General features: G+C 35.9%; 1 protein-coding gene across 1 annotated transcript in view; it reads right to left on the bottom strand.

Moving 5' to 3' along the window:
• DNAH5 (dynein axonemal heavy chain 5) overlaps positions 1-17,815 on the bottom strand; it is a 120,557-nt gene that overhangs the window by 56,622 nt on the left and 46,120 nt on the right. Inside the window, exons 34-46 of the mRNA XM_061449235.1 lie at positions 17,012-17,236; positions 15,496-15,668; positions 14,237-14,415; positions 12,998-13,185; positions 12,339-12,533; positions 11,530-11,664; positions 10,079-10,186; positions 7,442-7,595; positions 5,654-5,800; positions 3,847-4,088; positions 1,662-1,838; positions 973-1,177; positions 373-515 (exon numbers count right to left, since the gene is read on the bottom strand). Of these exons, the coding sequence (XP_061305219.1) occupies positions 373-515; positions 973-1,177; positions 1,662-1,838; positions 3,847-4,088; positions 5,654-5,800; positions 7,442-7,595; positions 10,079-10,186; positions 11,530-11,664; positions 12,339-12,533; positions 12,998-13,185; positions 14,237-14,415; positions 15,496-15,668; positions 17,012-17,236 (2,271 nt within the window). The remainder of the gene's footprint in view (positions 1-372; positions 516-972; positions 1,178-1,661; positions 1,839-3,846; positions 4,089-5,653; positions 5,801-7,441; positions 7,596-10,078; positions 10,187-11,529; positions 11,665-12,338; positions 12,534-12,997; positions 13,186-14,236; positions 14,416-15,495; positions 15,669-17,011; positions 17,237-17,815) is intronic.

Raw genomic sequence — 17,815 nt, forward strand, 5'->3', positions numbered from 1 at the left:
ACCTAAAGGTACATAAACGCTGTAACTGCCCCATGTGGAAGGAGTTCATACCAGCAGAGTCTGGCACTCTACTGACCTGTCTGCTGTCTCCTCTCCAAGCTACATGAAAATGTTACTTCACTTCTGACCTGATCTCAGCTGCAATTATGGTTATTTCCACTACAGAAAGGATGGGTGAGTGGAAGACAACAAAGTCTGGAAGCAATGAGTATTCAAGGCTTCAAGTATATTCACATGAATATACTTGAATGGAATCACCATTCTCTCTTTAAAAAATTACTCTTTCCTTTCAACAATATAATACTTCACTTTTTAATTAAAAAACCTGATAAAAACCTGTTAGCATTATTTAGATGTGAAATATAGAAGTACCTTGCCCTGTTTCTCAATGGTTTTGATAAGGAAATCCATTCTCACATTGTCAACATTAGGCACAAGTATAGAGCCATACTCTGGAGTGCTGCTACTGGGATATACATACTCTTCAACACATGTATTCCAGTGTACCCATTTACCTAGTAAGAAAGAAATGAATGTTTTAGAAATACAAGGCATCATCACTTCTTTTATTTTCCACTGAGTTGAGTCATCTGTCAGTGCCCATCTCACATACTGTAATACCACTCTTAAATTCAGACCAAAATTATAGAATCATATAATCAAAGAATCTCTCAAGTTAAGGCTTACTCCTTTTTCCTACATAAATTATGACAATGACAAGGCTTGTCTCTTTTAGTCTATTAAAGTCCATGAAACTTTCTGTAGCAATATATCTACATTCTGATTTCTCACAGGAAACAAGGAAAAAGCTCTATACAACATCATCAGTAAAGTGTAACTGTAAAACAATACTTGCTAAGGAGCACAAAAGCAGGTAAGCTACAAGAAATTTCTAAATTGATTCTGTAAAAGAAGCATAATTTTAACATTACTTTTAAGTTTCACCCCATACCACCCATATGGGTTACTAACCATCAGATGCCACATAATAATCAAACATGGTATCTTCACTGCCTTCTGGGATATAGGGAAGATCAAGTTTTATTGTTGCGTGTTTTCGAAGCCAGTGCTCCATTTTGCATCTGTCTTGCAGCTCTAGTAATGCTCCTACACTCCACATAAGAGAGAAGATGTACAGCCTTTCCAAGTATTTTGGAGTCAGTTCTCCTCCTTGCTCCTGAAGGATTAAGGTTTTTATTTTCAATTGCCTGAAAATTCTACTTGATAATCATAGCAACATCACGTTAAAAGCCTTCGGTCATGTTTAAATTTACTGATGTCTTCATCAATATACAGATTGAACCAATATCAAGTAGACCACAAAATATAGAAAAGTACCTTATAAGCATCACTTTTAACCACCCATTACAGCATTTAATCTGTTTGAATTCCAGTTTATAATCTGATAATAATCCACAAAAAAAAAAAAAATCTGAAGGAAAGATGCAATCTGATGCATGCTACACGTCAGCGCTTAACATCAAAACCAAATATGGAAGAAGGCACATCATAGCTATTACTTTCTAAAGAAGAAGAATTCCTTACTAACCTGCGTATTCATTAATATTCCAAGTTGTCAAAGAATCGCCTTTCTACATAACCTCATGACTTAAAATTATCTCCATTCAATTAAGTAAATACAGAAAAATAATCCACACTACCTTAGGTGGGATAAGACCCTGCAGCATATTAATGCTCTGCATAATCACAAAGACTTCCAGCATTTTAGCCTTGTATTGCAAACACTGAGTGCTGAAGCGGTATAAGTCTGGGAACGAAGAAGAATACAGCTGACGTAGAATTTCAGCTTCTTGGAATGAACGTCTTTTCAAAAATCCCTGTCACAAAGCATGGTGAGAAAATAAATTTAGTTCCCAATGCAAGTATCAGTAAATTTAACTCTAGTAATTAAAAAGGTCCAGGGAGCATGGAACACTGATTTTGGGGGGGGGGGGGTGGGGGGGTGGAAGCCCAGATTCCTTGCCTGTTGGTTAGTGTTTGGCTAGCAGAAGATCAAACTTTACTCAAGTATGTATAATTCCTACTGGCTCTTAAACATGGACACTGGAGAAAAAAGTACTTTAAAGTACTTTTCCACAACGCAAAAATAATTATTCTCAAATATTTTTTTTAATCACAGTGGCTGTTTAATACTGCAAAGAAAGAATTTCATATTCATCAAACACAAGTTTGATTCACTGTGTACAGTGTTAGTGTCTAGTAGTGGTACAGGGTACCCCAGAAACATCTGGCTGTTGCAGAAAAAAGGGATTTCAGGAGGGGATGTCTGCTGGTATGTGTCTTTTTTATTGCGCATCTCAGTATCTGTAATGCTGGATAAACAAAACCCAGTTAAAATTACCTATTTCTCAAAATCATAGGACAGGATTTGTTGTTTCATGTCTTTAGCTCAACATAGTAACCTGCTTCTACAAGTTACCTAGAAGCTTTCTCTCATTTGTGTGGCAGAATGCTTCTCGTTTACATCCCATGAATGTATTTCTTACATGAAATACGCTCATCAGCAAAAATGCTTGTAGATTCTCAAGCTTCAAAATAAATTTGGCACAAATCTAAATTAAATAAATTCCATTTAAACATAAGAAAAAAAAAGGTGGTTGTTTTCAAATGCAGGAACAGGCTTCTCAGTGAGCTTCTGGTGTCTTCATCTCAAAATTCAATAAGACATAGTACTGAGCAACCTACTCTAGCTGACAACGCGCGAGGTGTGTTCAACTACACAGTCCCTAAAGGTTCCTTCCAACTTCAAATATTTCGTGTTTCTGTGATTCCTTTATACACTTTGACCTTTATAATATTTTGAAACTTATCTTTTACTGCCCAAAATAAAGAAGGTCTAGGACTGATTACAAGTAGTTAGATATACAGAAAAGGTTTCTAGAAACAGGTAGGTGGGAAACAAAGTGCCAAAGAATGAAAGGCAGAACTCCTTAAAATAGACATCTGGAAATTCACCAGCTATTCATAAAATATTAGGGGTAGAGTAGAAAAGTTTGTAAGGTCCAAAATAGACTTAAAGAGAGATGTACTGATCAAGATATTTTATTTAGTAGTTAAATGAAACAAAAACCAAATAAATGTTTTTGGCTCAAATGATAAATCACCATAGGTTGCAATTTTATAACAAAATATTATTTGGGGGGGGGGCAAGGGAACAAGAAAGTGACATTGGAATGGTTGTTTCATGGCTGAAATGAGTAAAATTTGTTTAGTTAATCAAAAGCAAAAAACAAAACAAAACAACCCATGATCTGTTTTCCTTTTGACCGTTGCTGCCACCAAAATAAATTAAAAGCATAAAGTCATGGATTAAGTGAAACTACTTGCGTTCAACACTTACTTCAACACAACTAAATTTAGTCTGCATATCGCTTTAAAGTGAGGAGGTAAATCATGAGTGATAAGGCAAAATAAAATGTTTTTCTTTGAGGATTTCTATATTCCTGAATCAGCCTGTAAGAGTAAATTCTTTCTTCTTCCTTGGTCTGAAGCTGTACTGGAGGTTGCAGCGTAGTTGATATTTTGACAACAGAGTTGATCTTCAAGTGTATAAAATACCTTGAATTACAAATGTTCCGTAAAGTGAGATGTCTATGTTTTTAAAAGCGTAATATGTTGACAATATTCCTGAAAAAATACATTATTCACTCTTGTATAAACTAATACCAGAAACATTGCTGTATTAAATGCTGACCTATAAGTTTATACAGTGTAAAAGGTGTTTCGTAGCAAAAATTCACAAAATTAGGTCCTAAAGTAACAACAGTGAAGTGTTGAATAAGTAACCAGTAAAACTTCCAGTACCTAATCACTTAGCTATCATACCTCAAGGATAGGGCTCCAGCTGAGAACTGATGAGCTCATGAATACCATCCCATTCCTTGAAACTGTTGCTGGAGAGGCATTATCAATATTATGAGGTTCAAAGACTATTTTGCAATTTGGTGCCATAGGTATTCGATCTCCATTTGCCAGAGTTAGTGTTCTGTTATCATCCAAAACAGAATTAAGGTTCTCAATCCAAATAGCATCAACTGGACCATCAAGAACTATCCAGATATGGTCACCTATAATAAATAACAGATGAAAATACCTATTGAGGAAGTTTTAGTTTCTTTCAAGGACCAGTTTGTCTCTCTGCAGACAAGTTTTGAACTAATTCCAAATTCATGCACACAGCTACAATCTCATCTTTTAATACAATTACCATTTCCATTCCCAATTTCAATTACTTCATTTCACCACCCACTGATAAAAATTATCCATTGCCAGTACATAAAAGTTTTATCATCATAAGTCATCAGTTTGCAATAGTTTGAAGCAGTTTTATGGATCCAGTCTTCAACATACTAATAAATCAAGTTTATTTCAACTTACACAAAACAACATAAAGAAGACAGAAACTACAGGACTATTTAAAACCACAATTTGTTTGTTTCCAAAGAGGTGGTGTATTGTAGTGAGATTAAATGAAAGGAACTCTTGAAAAAATCACTTTCATAAGTAAGAGATCTGTAAGGGGAAGATTTTTGCTGTTCTTCCTCCTGCTTATAAACTTGATCCAACTTCCTTTGCTGTGCATTGCTAGATAGCCCTTATTCAGAGAGAGTCTCACTCTCATCTGCCTTTAGAGCAAGCCCTTATCATCTAGGTGTAGGTGACTTGATGCATTGCTGCATGTGAACCAAGAAGGTTCCAGATGAGAAACTTTCTCATTTCTGAGGCAAGTAGTTTTATATTTGGAGGTTTTTCATAGCTACAGTCGTGAGATGTTCTGGAATTCACTTCATAAGAGACATTACAGAAGTGTTACAAATAGCGAATCTGAGGAAGTCACATGGTTGTGCTAATTTTTATTTCACATTAAAGGGAAAAACAGAAAAATCAGCAGTTAATGCTATGCTACATTATCAAGGGTGCTACAATTTCTAGATTTAAAACAAAACCAACAAAATCAAATCCTAAAGTATTTTCTATTTTAAAAGTATCTGTATCCTTAAAAACTAGAAAAGACAACATAAGCTAGGATTTTCATCCCTTCTTTTCTTAATTTTAGTCCTTCCTTAAAGGCCTAATGATAAGGTCACATATTAATATTCAGACAATACAAGGAAGAATCCACTAGCACCCAACTATCTTTTAGTTAATGTATCAATCTAAGAATATATGCTAGCATTACTTCAGGCAGAAATTGGTTGCCTAAATAGAATTGTCTAGTGCAATTTGACATGGACTATGGCATGTGCAGGGCTAGCAAGTATGACACAAAGGAAATTCATACCCTTCTAGTACAGCACCTGAATACCAGGTAGAAATCTTGACAGCACCAAAATTTTTTTATAGTATACCATTGTTGGGGAAACAGGCACTCACATTCCCTGTGTTTCCATCAAGGGCTTGTCATTTGAAAAACAGGGATAAGTAAAGCAGTATTTGCTACAATACACAGTTTGAACACAAAGCATTTAAAACAGAGACTATACAATAGACAGAAGGTTTTGCAGCAATTTGCAGCAATATATCCAATGCTTCCATGTATGTACAAAAAAAAAAGTCTGCTAATATGCTTTAGAGAGATGTCCTGAAGCTTGATTGTTTCGTTTGTTTTGAAGAGAACTGTTTTTCATTCTACCTTTTTTGGCTTTTAAAGTTTTTCTCCAGAGCGTTGAAAAAATTCCATCTGTCCAATCATTTGTTGCCACATCAAGACGACCAAACATTTGTGCAGCAGTTATAGCTTTAGGATTCATTCTCATTTCACGATGTGGCTGTCCACAGTCTAAGAAGGCAGATCATTAGTTAGTTTGTGTTTTATTTTCAACAGTCAGAGAACTTTGACAAATTCAAAATCATTACACCCAGATGTACATTTTAATATGCATTCATCATTATAAGAGGTTATGTATTTACTTGGAAAATTTATCTTTTGCTATACATCAATATTTGTTAACTGCAGCCATCAAAATTTCAAGTACAAAAAAGTTCTGAAACTTCTGAAAGTACAATTCATGTTTCATAGATTAACTGAGAACAACAAAATAAAATTGATTCAAGGTTTTGTTTAATATTTTTCAGGCTTACCAAACAATAGAGTTTTAAAGCCTTTTTTTGGATATATATTTTTAAATCCCAGTGACTAAAAACCAGAGAAATGCTCCACATGGTTGACTGTTGTTTCTTCCTGTTGTGTATCTGTATACATTTTGGAATAGAAAAAGTATATCATATTGGCATATCCCTCTGAAGTCTCTTAGGCAGCCAACTTCTATCTAGCCATATTATGATCATATAGCCTTTATATTTGCCTCATTAAGAACAGTTTAAAAAAAATCCTATGCCAGACATCTTTAGAAAACCTAATATTAAAACTTACACAGGAACCAATAATGTTAAAAGAGCAAGGGTAAAAAATGGCTTATCTTAAAATCTTAATTATAATCACAGCTCACTATCATGCAAGAGAGAAGCCTGGCAAATCACTGTAGTTTTACAGTTCTTGAAGTTATACTAGAAGATCAGCTTGAAAAAGAGCATTGTGGCAGCTTTATCTTGGTAGTAATTCACATCTCAGTGTTACAAAAATATAGGAAAACAGTATAACACTACTATGTGTTCTTTCTGTTTTTTTTCCCAAAATGGAACAGTTCTTTACACTGCAATGCAGAGCTCACAGTGTTTCTTAAGCACACTAAGTTACTGCACAGATGAGAGACTGGCAACTGGCTGAGTAATATTTTGCAGAAACTATCCATTTCTGGAAAATTGTATAAGCAGCCCACTGAAGCCTGTGAAATGGGGTAACACAAGCTTACATCAAGTGATGTGTTTTTTCTCCCTCAGCTATGAGCTTTTAATAAGATCAAACAGAAGTTCTTCTACTAATATTTTTGGTTAGAAATACAGAGGACAAGAAGACACATTCCTCAAGCCTCCAGCCAGGACACAAAATTAATATCCCTGAAGATATTGTCACTGCCTAAAACAGGATCTCTTAGCAGCAACACAGGACAGAAGCAGTTGTTTTTTACTGCAGATAAAAACACTGTCTTGTGAATCATGTTCAAAGAGGGCTAAATACTTATGATTAGGGGAGGGTTTCAGCATTACCTCAGCCAAACCTGGGAGATGTTTAATCACTTGCCCAAGCTGTCTACCCAGAAAGTGCGCATCTTTCTCAGTGTTTCTAGAATAAGAACTTCTGATATAAGTTCATAACTTGGAATATAGGATATGTATTGTACGACTTCCAACATCAGACATTTTCAAGCTTTCAAAAGGTACTACCACAAAAATTAGTATCATACAACACAAACAGTTTCTTCCAGTAATATGTTCTCACAGTGAAGTAATTTAGGCTTTCTATGAAAAAACAACATGGTTTAAAGTTTAATAACAGTTTACAACATAAATATTCACATACCTGTCAGGGCTTTCATTAAAGTGTGGATGCAAACAGTTTTTCCTGCACCACTAGGTCCTAGTGTCATCAATCCATGCCTTACTTTCTGGGTTTCAAAAAGTTGGATAACTTTCAGTTTCCAAGGAGGATGACAAATAAGCCCAGCTTCCTCCACCTATAGAAAGTGACAGAAAATCAAATTACTAGTAATTCAGAGCACAAGATATTTTGATGCTTTAAAAATAAATAAATAAATACATAAATCTTCAGCAGAAGACTACACTCGTTGTAAAGTTTTTGTGTATATTAAAAAAAAAAATGGAAAAAGAAGGGATAGATAGAATCAGCTAGGTTGGAAAAGACCTTTAAGATCATTAAGTCCAACCTTTACCCCAGGACTGCCAAGACCATCACTAAACCGTATCACTGAGGTCCTCATTTACATGTTTTTGAACACTTCCAGGGACAGTGATTCCACTACTTCCCTAATCCAACTTCCAACACCTTGTTACCCTCTCTGTGAAGAAATTTGGTACTCAAACATGTATTCAGAAAAATAAAATAAGAAAAATTTTTTTTTTTTTTTTTTTACATCTTCTTAGGGTTAAAACGTTATTTTTTTTTTAGGATTAAAATATAATTTTAAGGAAAAGCCAAGAATTTTAGAAACACTTTTGCTACCAATGTCTTCCATAGCTATACAGCATTTTCAGTTGTCTCTCAGAACAGTTGCTTTTTTATGATGATGATTTGTGTTTCTAAATTCTTACAATAGTCAAAAGTTTATTGTAAAGCATTTTGTTAATTCTCAGTGTACAGGCAGAGCTTTGAGTAACCTTTTAATATTATACTTCTAAGAAAAGACATGATGCTTTAGAATCAGGTATCATATGCTTGTTTACTAATTTTTGCTAGTTCCAAGCTTAAAGAAGTTGTCTCACTGTAATGATATTGCTGTTGCTTGTGAAAGTGACTCAGCTGGAAGTGAAAAAAATAGATTTTAGCCAGTAGAGAAAAGCTAGAACTATTTCTTAAGGATTCATAGAGCACTATATGTTTTTTGACAGTCAAAAATATACTAAAAGCTCAAGATCATGTTATAAAAGTGAAGCTCTCAAAATAACAACTATATTTTAAGTATGATTTCTGCTTTTAATTATGCTTCAAAAATAATCTCAGAAAAATATTATCAGTAAAAAAAGGACTAACTTTTTACCAATAAGACAAAACAGTTTTTAAAATTACCGTCACAGTCAATTGTAACTATGTAACTGGCACTACCACTTCTTATATTATTCACTTATCAAAGCTCATGTCAGTTCAACCTATTTATCTCAATCTGCAAGGAAGCCAAGAACAGAAGGCAGCACAAGATGAATTCACCAACACCAACCATAAAGTATATGCTGTCGCTAACTCCTCATCGTCATGAAGAACACAACTGCTGAAGCAATGGAGCTTGCAAAGCACAACAAAGACATCAGAGGCACCATTTCCATGGATACATTTACATCTTAACAGATCTCACAGCTGACACCAAACCAGTCAAGCTGCCTATCTCTCCACTATAGAATATAGCCTTCTGAATTTTTTCCAGAGACCACATATATACAGTAATATATATCCAAAATCTAATGATGCTACTAATAGAATGTAACTGAACTGATTTCTTTCTTTACATAAAACAAGGCAGTTCCATGCCATCACTGGAGATTTATCTTCTCTTGACAATTTCTAACACTCATGGATTCTACGATAAATGTATAGACTAGATATTTCCCTTATCAAAAAAGATGTTCACAAGTAGACCTGACAAAAGATCCTGTTAACAGTTGTACATATGTACTGGATCTGGTTGGGATGGATCTGGGTTGTTTCTCCATTTTGCCATGTTTTATAATTGTGATCAAAACAATGTTGATAACACACCAGTGTTTTGGCTATTGCTGAACTGTGCTTACACAGCATCTAGACCTCTGTTTCTCACACAGTCCAGTCAGCTAGCAGGCTGAGGTGAGCAAGAGTTTGGGAAGGGATACAACTGGTACAGCTGAGTCTAAATGGCCAAAAGGATACTCCATACCACAGAATCATTGTATGGTTTGGGTTGGAAGGGACGTTTAATGATTGTTTAACTACACTGATAACACCATGCTTAGTAATAAAACTGGAGTGAGTTTTCTCCAAAGTAGCCATTACTCAGAGACTATCTGGGCATTGGTCTGCTGTGAGCAATTGCTTTTGCATAATTTGCTCTTCTTTTTTCTTTTTTTCTTTCATTTATTAAACAATATATTAAACTAAATAATAAACTAACTAAACTGAACTAAATAGTTTATTAAATGATCAAGACCCCTTTCTTTGCTCTCTTTTCCACTTCCCCCCCAACTTGCTAGGGAATGTAGACGTGTTTTTCTAAGTGGTCACAACAAATGACTCACAAGAAAACCACAGGACACGACAATCACAATTCAGTGACACCTTTAAAAACAAGGTTAATAATAATCTACCAGTGGTAAAGATTTATGGAAAAGTTTACTTTTCCTCTAAAGAGTAAAACATATTATTACCAGCTGGGTAGATTCAAAAGCAATGATTTTCTTAGATGTCACATACTGATAGTTATGCCACAGCAGCACAGATCAAGACAAACATTACCTGTTTATCAATGGCAGCTTCCAGTTCAGGATAGCCTACTTTATCAAGCTGGATATCTGGAAACAGATCTTCAATTAGACTCAGGAATAAGGGTTCATCTTCATCAATCTAGTGAAAACCAGGGAGTGGGGTGGGGGGGAACACAGATTAAAACATTATTTATTATAGCATGTTAAAAAAAAAAAAAAAATCCCTAACTATATCAAAGCTGAAGAAATATTTGAAAATGAAAGAAAACACCTATTGTAACACTCCAGGTGCTAAAGACCTAGCAGGAGATGTGATGTTTCCAGTAATCAAAAGTTACAGAAAATAAACCAACTGAATTTATTAAAGTAGATTTTAGCAACAACATTTATACGAATAGTAAGTTATTTGTCTAAGGTGTAGAAAAAAATTATAAAGGAGATGAAGTAACACAGCAACAGAAGAGGTTTTGTTAGCTATTTAAGACAAATATTACTCATTACTATGAATAACAGATTATTTCAAAAGAATTATTAAATACTTTAGGCTAAAAGTTCTCAAGGGGTTACTCCATAAACTTTTGTTTGGTTGCTTATTTCTGCAGGTAGCAAAGGCAATATATTAAAAAAAAAAATTGAACAACTCAAGCTGTTCCCAGGTAGACAACCAAGCACCACAAAACCTCTTGTTCACTCCCTCCCAGCCCCATACAAAGTACAGCAATGAAAATTAACCCAAGCCCAGCCAAAACCAATACCCAACACAGAGAGAATGGAACATTTCCAAGCTAGCTTCAGTGTAAAGGCCGCATCCAATCTTCTAGTGATCATCTCAAAAGATTTAAACAGTATTTCAGAGAAAAACATGTTGTTCCAAAGTGCAAGTTAATTAATTTACCAGGTGCCCTGGGTTCAGCAGTAGTAGTTATTTTTCTCCTTCTTAGTAGCTGGTGTAGTGCTGTGGTTTTGACTTTTAGCCTGGGAACAACACTGATAACACTGATGTTTTTAGTTCTTGCTCCGTAATGTTTACTCTGACCAAGGACTTTCTGAGTCTCATGCTCTGCCAGGGAGAAGAGGAACCCGGGAGGAAGCAGAGACAGGACACCTGACCCAAATTAGCCAAAAGGTTATTCCATTACCACAGCACATCATGCCCAGTACATAAACTGGGAGGAGTTACCTGGAAGGGCTAGATCACTGCTCAGGTCAGGCTGGGTATCGATTGGCGGGTGGTGAGCGGTTGTATTCTCTTCCCTTGTTATTTCCCTTATCACTATTATTACTGGGGGTAGCAGCAGTGATTTGTGTTATACCTTAGTTACTGGACTGTTTTTATCTCAACCCATGGGAGTTACATTCTTTCGATTCTGCTCCCCATCCCTCCAGGAGTGGGGGGAAGAAAAGGGGGGAGTGAGAGAGCAGCTGCATGGTTCTGAGTTACAGGCTGAGCTTAAACCACAACACCAGGACCTTGGAACTTACTAGTTTAGACAGGTTCATGTCTCTTAGCACACGCATGACAATGGTGGACTCAGTATCTGTGGGATTTGCTCTTTTTGCTGCTCCTAATGTTCGTAGCACTGACAATATATTCCGCAAGCCAAAATCATAATGCACCTAGAAGATATGCAAAGTTTGGGAAAATTTTCCCTGCATTAACAAGGATCAAACAATTCTTATTTATCATTTAAGGTGTAGATATGTATGAGAAGTGGTACATGTGGAACAAATGCCTCTTAGAATCCTACTCTTTGGCTGTATGACTATGGGCAACTTCATTCCCCATCTCTGTTAAACAGTAAGGTGTGACAGAGAAAAGAAAGGTAATCACAAGTCTTTGAACCAAGATAAGGTTCTCAAGGACTATTAAGAAGTAAACTAGCAGCATTATTATGCATCATCTGTGGATCTTGGAAGGTGCCTTTATTTGAGAAACATCTAAACAAGCACAGACAGCACAAACCAAATGCCTCAAACCACTCTAGAAGACCAACCAGCATATAAGAGCTTTATTTGCCCCAATCCTCACCATTCATTAAAGATAAATCTTAATAATAAACAGTGTTTTGAATGACTGACCCATTTTGTACAGATAACCTGTAGCAGGAGTTAAACCTGTAGCAGGAGTTAATCCTCCACAACAGCAGAAGGCTGCACTACTAAACCACAGGTGTCATTTAGCTTATTTAGTGGACATGAACTTTTTCATTTTCTTCACATAGATACTAATAAGTCATGACATCATATACAGATTTTCCCTAAGATATTTTTCTTCATATGAAAATAATCACCTGCTTTGACAGTTGTTCTTCACACAGTTTGTACAGTGTAAAGAATTTCCTCGCCAACAAAACATTAGCAATGAAACCACAACTAGCCAATTTGACACGAATTATGATTTGACGATCCGGAACCATCATAGCCACTGAACGGAAGTTGATCTTCAAGTTTTCAGGAAGCTCTTGTCTTCCAGCATATCCTGGATTCTGGAGAGAAGAATGGATTATGAAGTTGACTGCACCTTGCAGAAACAGAAAAATCAGCAAAGGAATGTGTAACCTGGTTTGACAAAAAGCTTTTTGGCTTTGAATCACACCTACATTTGTCTCATAGGTCCCGTTTTTACTGACTACTTTTCCCTATATCTCTTTAGCCATTTTTCTGTACTTGTAGGAAAAAAAGAATACTTTGAGAACTAGAACATAGCATGCAGAATTAATTTAGCATTTAGTTAAAAACTTGTTTTTACAATTTGTTAATTGCATGTGCTTGATGTTGTTGAAACAAGACCCTGCAAACTATCTGTGAAGTAATGCTCAGTGATCTCAAACAGTCAGTGAGTTCTAAGAGCTGAGTAACAAAAGAACTGGCAAGTACATGTAACATACCAGGTTAGAAACAATTATTCTGCAATCATCACTGGCATATTAGAAACCTAGTGAATACCTACCATAGTTAGAAAGATGCCAAATTCAGGATTCATTTCCAAATTATCTCCATCAGTAAAAATAAAGCTTTTTCTACATTCCTTCTTGCACGTCAACACAATTGCAATTTGCTGTGCAGCTACTGATAGTACTGGTAAATCAATACGATTGAATTCATCGAAACAACCCCAGGAGCCAGACTGAGCAAGACCTTCAAAGAGAAAGACAATGAAGCATCTGACCATTATGTTGCTAACCCTTTTTTTTTTTTTTCAATTCATAAGCCAAAATTCAGGGTAATCTACCTTGTGGGTAGGGTGGGGAAGAGGTTTATTTTTGAGGATTGGAAAAGGGACAGGAGAAGAGTTTAATTCTTTTTCAATCAAGAATTCACAAAGTTCCAGAAGCCCTTAAGCTTGTCTAGTACACTATATCCATCATTTTCTTCTCCTTCTCTTAGTATCTTTAATATTTTCCTGTTCCTCTTCAGCCCCTCAAAAAAAATCCCTGTAATCAGTCTGAAAATATGATGGGTTGTCAATAGCTGATTGCAGAGTTTAAAAAGAACAATAGTGCTGCTTTCACCTGGAAAGAAGTTAGGAGTCAGTCTGTGTCAGAACTGCATTCTTCCACATATGTGGGGGAAAACAAAACAAAAATCATCAACACAGTCACTTGCAACAATACAACAGTCAAAGACCTCGACTTGATCTCCAATTCAACATCTGCCATAACTGACACATATTGATTTCAGGCACCAAAAAAAAATAAATGTTGTCTGAATCTAACTTCAGTGAGCTGTGCCAATTTTTTTTAAGATATATAGTGCTTGTCATGCACTTCCTTCAACTGATAAGAACTTTGATATTTGAAGGAGACAAAATACTGAAATCAGAATCAAATGCATACTACTAGTTCAGCAATAAATTTCACAGCTTTTTCCTCTTGTACTGGCAGTAGTCCTTGATTATTTTAAGTGTCTTTATGTATCTTTTCATAAACTGCCTTATGTTTTCAGACATTTACCTTTCTTGGAGACAGTGTTGCAAATATATTTTACATTCCTAACAAGATATTAATTATTTGCATTTATTAAAAGGCTGAAAACCACCTGCTGTTCTTACACTTTTGACCCCAAAACTCACCTTGTGGTGAGGCCACTCCAATGCTGTAAACAGTGGGACAAACATCTTTTCACTGGTTAGTTATACTGCACTTAATGCACCCCAGAATACAGTTGGCCCTTTTGTCAAATATCTTACCTTTGAAGATTCTTCCAAGTCCTCGGAAATCCATCTGGTCTGAGCAGTTGAAGACCACTACATATTTTCCAAGGCACCGTCCCATGTCTTTGATGGTTTCAGTTTTTCCAGTTCCTGCAGGTCCCACAGGCGCTCCACCCATGTTCATGCCTAAAGCTTGAGCCATAGTGATATAACATCTAAAAGGCAACAGTCTGTCATCACTTAATGAGGCTGCAGCACAGAGTTTTCCGTATAGCAACAGGGGAACTTACTCAAGTGTATTACCAGAAGTCTGGTTTTAAGGAGTCAAGAAAACTACCAAAATGACATGCCTCTAATTACGATTTAAGTCAGTAAGAAGGAAAACCCTTCACTCTGCCTTTGATGTAGATACTATTAAGGTTTGTCTCTTCCTACATAAAATGGAAGAGCAGATAATCTTCAATAATCAACCATGTGAACCGTCACAAGAAGGGAAGAGAGAAGATACAGAGATGCTGACTAATCTACTTTGGTTAGCTTAGTTCCTGAATTACTTTAACTGAAGCAGTGCTGAACTACATTATACTGTGGAGTACAGTAATGAAAGACAGCTAAACCTTCCTTTCTCAATCACCTTTAAAATTTGATCATACAGTGCATTCCATTTTCATAAATGAAAATTCTATGTGTAATGCAGTAAAACACCAGCTAACAGCTGTATCGAAAGAGAAGCCCTGGGATTTTCTGTAGGCAATAATTAAAAACAAAACAAAAGGAAACAACCAATGCCCTTATTTTCCAATAGTAGCTTACAAAGTATTCTTTGTGTTATTCCAGTTGGGTAGGTAGACCTCTGTGTTAGTAATACTACAATTCTTTCAACATCTTTCTAGATCAAAGCTCTCCTATCCACTGCAGCTGTATAAAAGTTTTTCCTGTCTATTCTTTCTTAGCTATTCTCATTAGTTTGCCTGTAAACGCTGTATCACTCTCTGCATATTTTATCTGTTGAATGCACCTGATCCTCAGGTACTAGCCTCACATACATGAGAATCAGGGTCCCATACATCACATCTGTGGGGATCATGCAAATATGTGGCAAAAATTAAGCTGGAATTTATTCATGCTGCAAGGCACAGAAACAAAAACAGTCACATATTCCATGCAAAATTATTGTCTTTGCTAAGACTGTGAAAGATATACTCTGCAGAGATTTATTTTGCATCCAATAGGAATCACTCAACTGCTCTTGTTTTGGCATCAAAGAATAAAGAAATAAAATCAGTCTTTTTCACCTGTCTGTAAGAGGCGTTATGACAAGCCTCTCAGTACAGCCCAAGAATTCATTCTGGTACGTGAAACCCACATCAGTGATCTTAATCATCATTTTATCAGAGTCTTCATTAAAGTAAAATCTACATTGTTTCAGCCACTCGAAGTCTGTAGGACTCTTGATATGCATGCAACACTAAGAAAAGAGGGGAAAAAAAAGTCTCTGGTATTCATGGTTAACATTTACTTTTCCAATTATCTCATCTAAGTAGCACTGCAATCACAATGAAAAGCATAAAGAACAGCTCCACAGAATAGTGGAGACCTTATCTATCTTGATTTTTACCACAAAAATCAACCTTTACTCTGGTCTTGTGAGACCCCACCTGGAGTACTGCATTCATCTCTGGAGCACCCAGCATAAAAGAACATAAGGGCCATGAAGATGATCACAGATCTGGAGTAACTCTCCTACGGAGACAGGCTGAGAGAGCTGGACTTGTTCAACCTGGAGAAGGCTCAGGGGAGACCTTATAGCAGCCTTCCAGAACCTAAAGTGTACAGAAAAGCTGGGGAGCAGCATTTTACGAGGGCATGGAGTGATAGGGCAAGGGGGAATGGCTTTAAGCTTAAGGAGGGTAAATTTAGATTAGGTATTAGGAAGAAGTTCTTTAGTGTGAGGGTTGTGAGGCACTGGAACAGGTTACCCAGAGAAGTGGCTGCCCCATCCTTGGCAGTGTTCAAGGCCAGCCTGGATGGGACTTTGAGCAACCTGGTCTAGTGGAAGGTGTCTCTGCCTATGACAGGGGTGTTGGAACTAGATGATCTTTAAAGTCCTTACTAAACCAAACCATTCTATGATTATACGATTTAAAAAAATGCCCTGCAGTTTGTATCTAAAAATTACAGTTTATGTAAGATGATTGTAACTAGAAACAACTCTTTTTAGAAAGAAAATATAGATGCCTGGCTATCAGCAATGGCAGCAATTCTCACTAATTACTGAGGAAAAATAAAACAAGATAAAAATCTCAGTAATTCTTTTTCCAGACAGCTAAATCTCAGTTAGGTCCAGAGCTTCCTATAGGTAAAAGGGCAGTAGCTTCAGCCAACTTCAAACTTTTTCCTGTACTATAACTCTACATTCATTCTATTTACTCTTTGAAACTCACAATGTAGTCCAGAGAAAGGATAATCACTTGTACCACAATGTATGAGGCCAAACAAGTCCCTTAAGTGATCGTGCAATAGAGGCATCTAACTTAAGTGGGCCAACACAAAACACTATAAAATTCTGCTGTTGCTTGTGGGGAGAGAAAACACTGAATTACATCAAGAGAAACCAAGACATGGATTGAAGCAACAACATAATTTTTATAATACAATACTCAAGGTCATATAATCATAGTAGCCCTGAAATTAAATGTTTAGTTTAAGAGTCACGAGTTCATAGGTATAGTAATATTTTCTTCTTGTCCTTTCACATTGTTTATATGTGAAAACCACCTCATACCTCATTGTAAATTTTTCAGTACTTACCAGACCATCAAAAATGTCCCTCTGATGCACATGAATAGTGATTAATGTTTCGTATTTAACTCGCTCAACTGAGCTAAGGTCTTTTGCAGTCGTATCTATCAGCATGTTCAGAAGATCCAGGAAAAACTTGTTCGTCTTTCTCATAATTTTTTTATCATACCTGGCATTAGTCAAAGCTGCTTCTGAGTCTCTTGTCCAAATCATTTGGATCCCCAATAACCCAACCTTAGGAAACATAAAAGTATATGCTTCATAATCTTTTCTCTTTCACCTAAAATGTACATTCACAATCACAGATAAACTAAAGAAAGTGTCCCTCTACTATTCGTAAAAAATTATATTTTCATGCATCCACCACCGTGAGGTCATTCACCCCATGCATTTGTTTTGTGTCCCAACTCTGTTCATAAACACATAGTTAAGAACACACTTCAGTCTTGTATTAGCAGAGCATTGGAGACAGTATCTACAATTGTTCAATATAATTTACAGCATAAAAATACTATGTATAATTAATACACTTTATAATTAATTAACTAGTGAAAAACTAATGCTCTGATTTAAAATTTTTATTTTAATAATTCACAAACTCTTTATTCTCTCTCCATCAACATTCCTGATCAGAAGTGAAGAATCTTCTACCAAGAATACAATTTTCACTCAACAGTACAATCAGCTCCAAATCTTTACCAGTAAATATATTGTTTTCCTGAATATATAAACAAACATAGAATTTTACTACTTTTCCTTCATTAGTCAAGTATTAAGCTTGTAAAAGTGTTAACTCCATTACATTAATTTATT

The sequence above is a fragment of the Pezoporus flaviventris genome, unplaced genomic scaffold (genome assembly GCF_033815535.1).
Source record: "Pezoporus flaviventris isolate CSIRO_AGI_PZ_B2104156 unplaced genomic scaffold, CSIRO_AGI_Pfla_v1 ptg000007l, whole genome shotgun sequence".
Taxonomy (NCBI): Eukaryota; Metazoa; Chordata; class Aves; order Psittaciformes; family Psittacidae; genus Pezoporus; species Pezoporus flaviventris.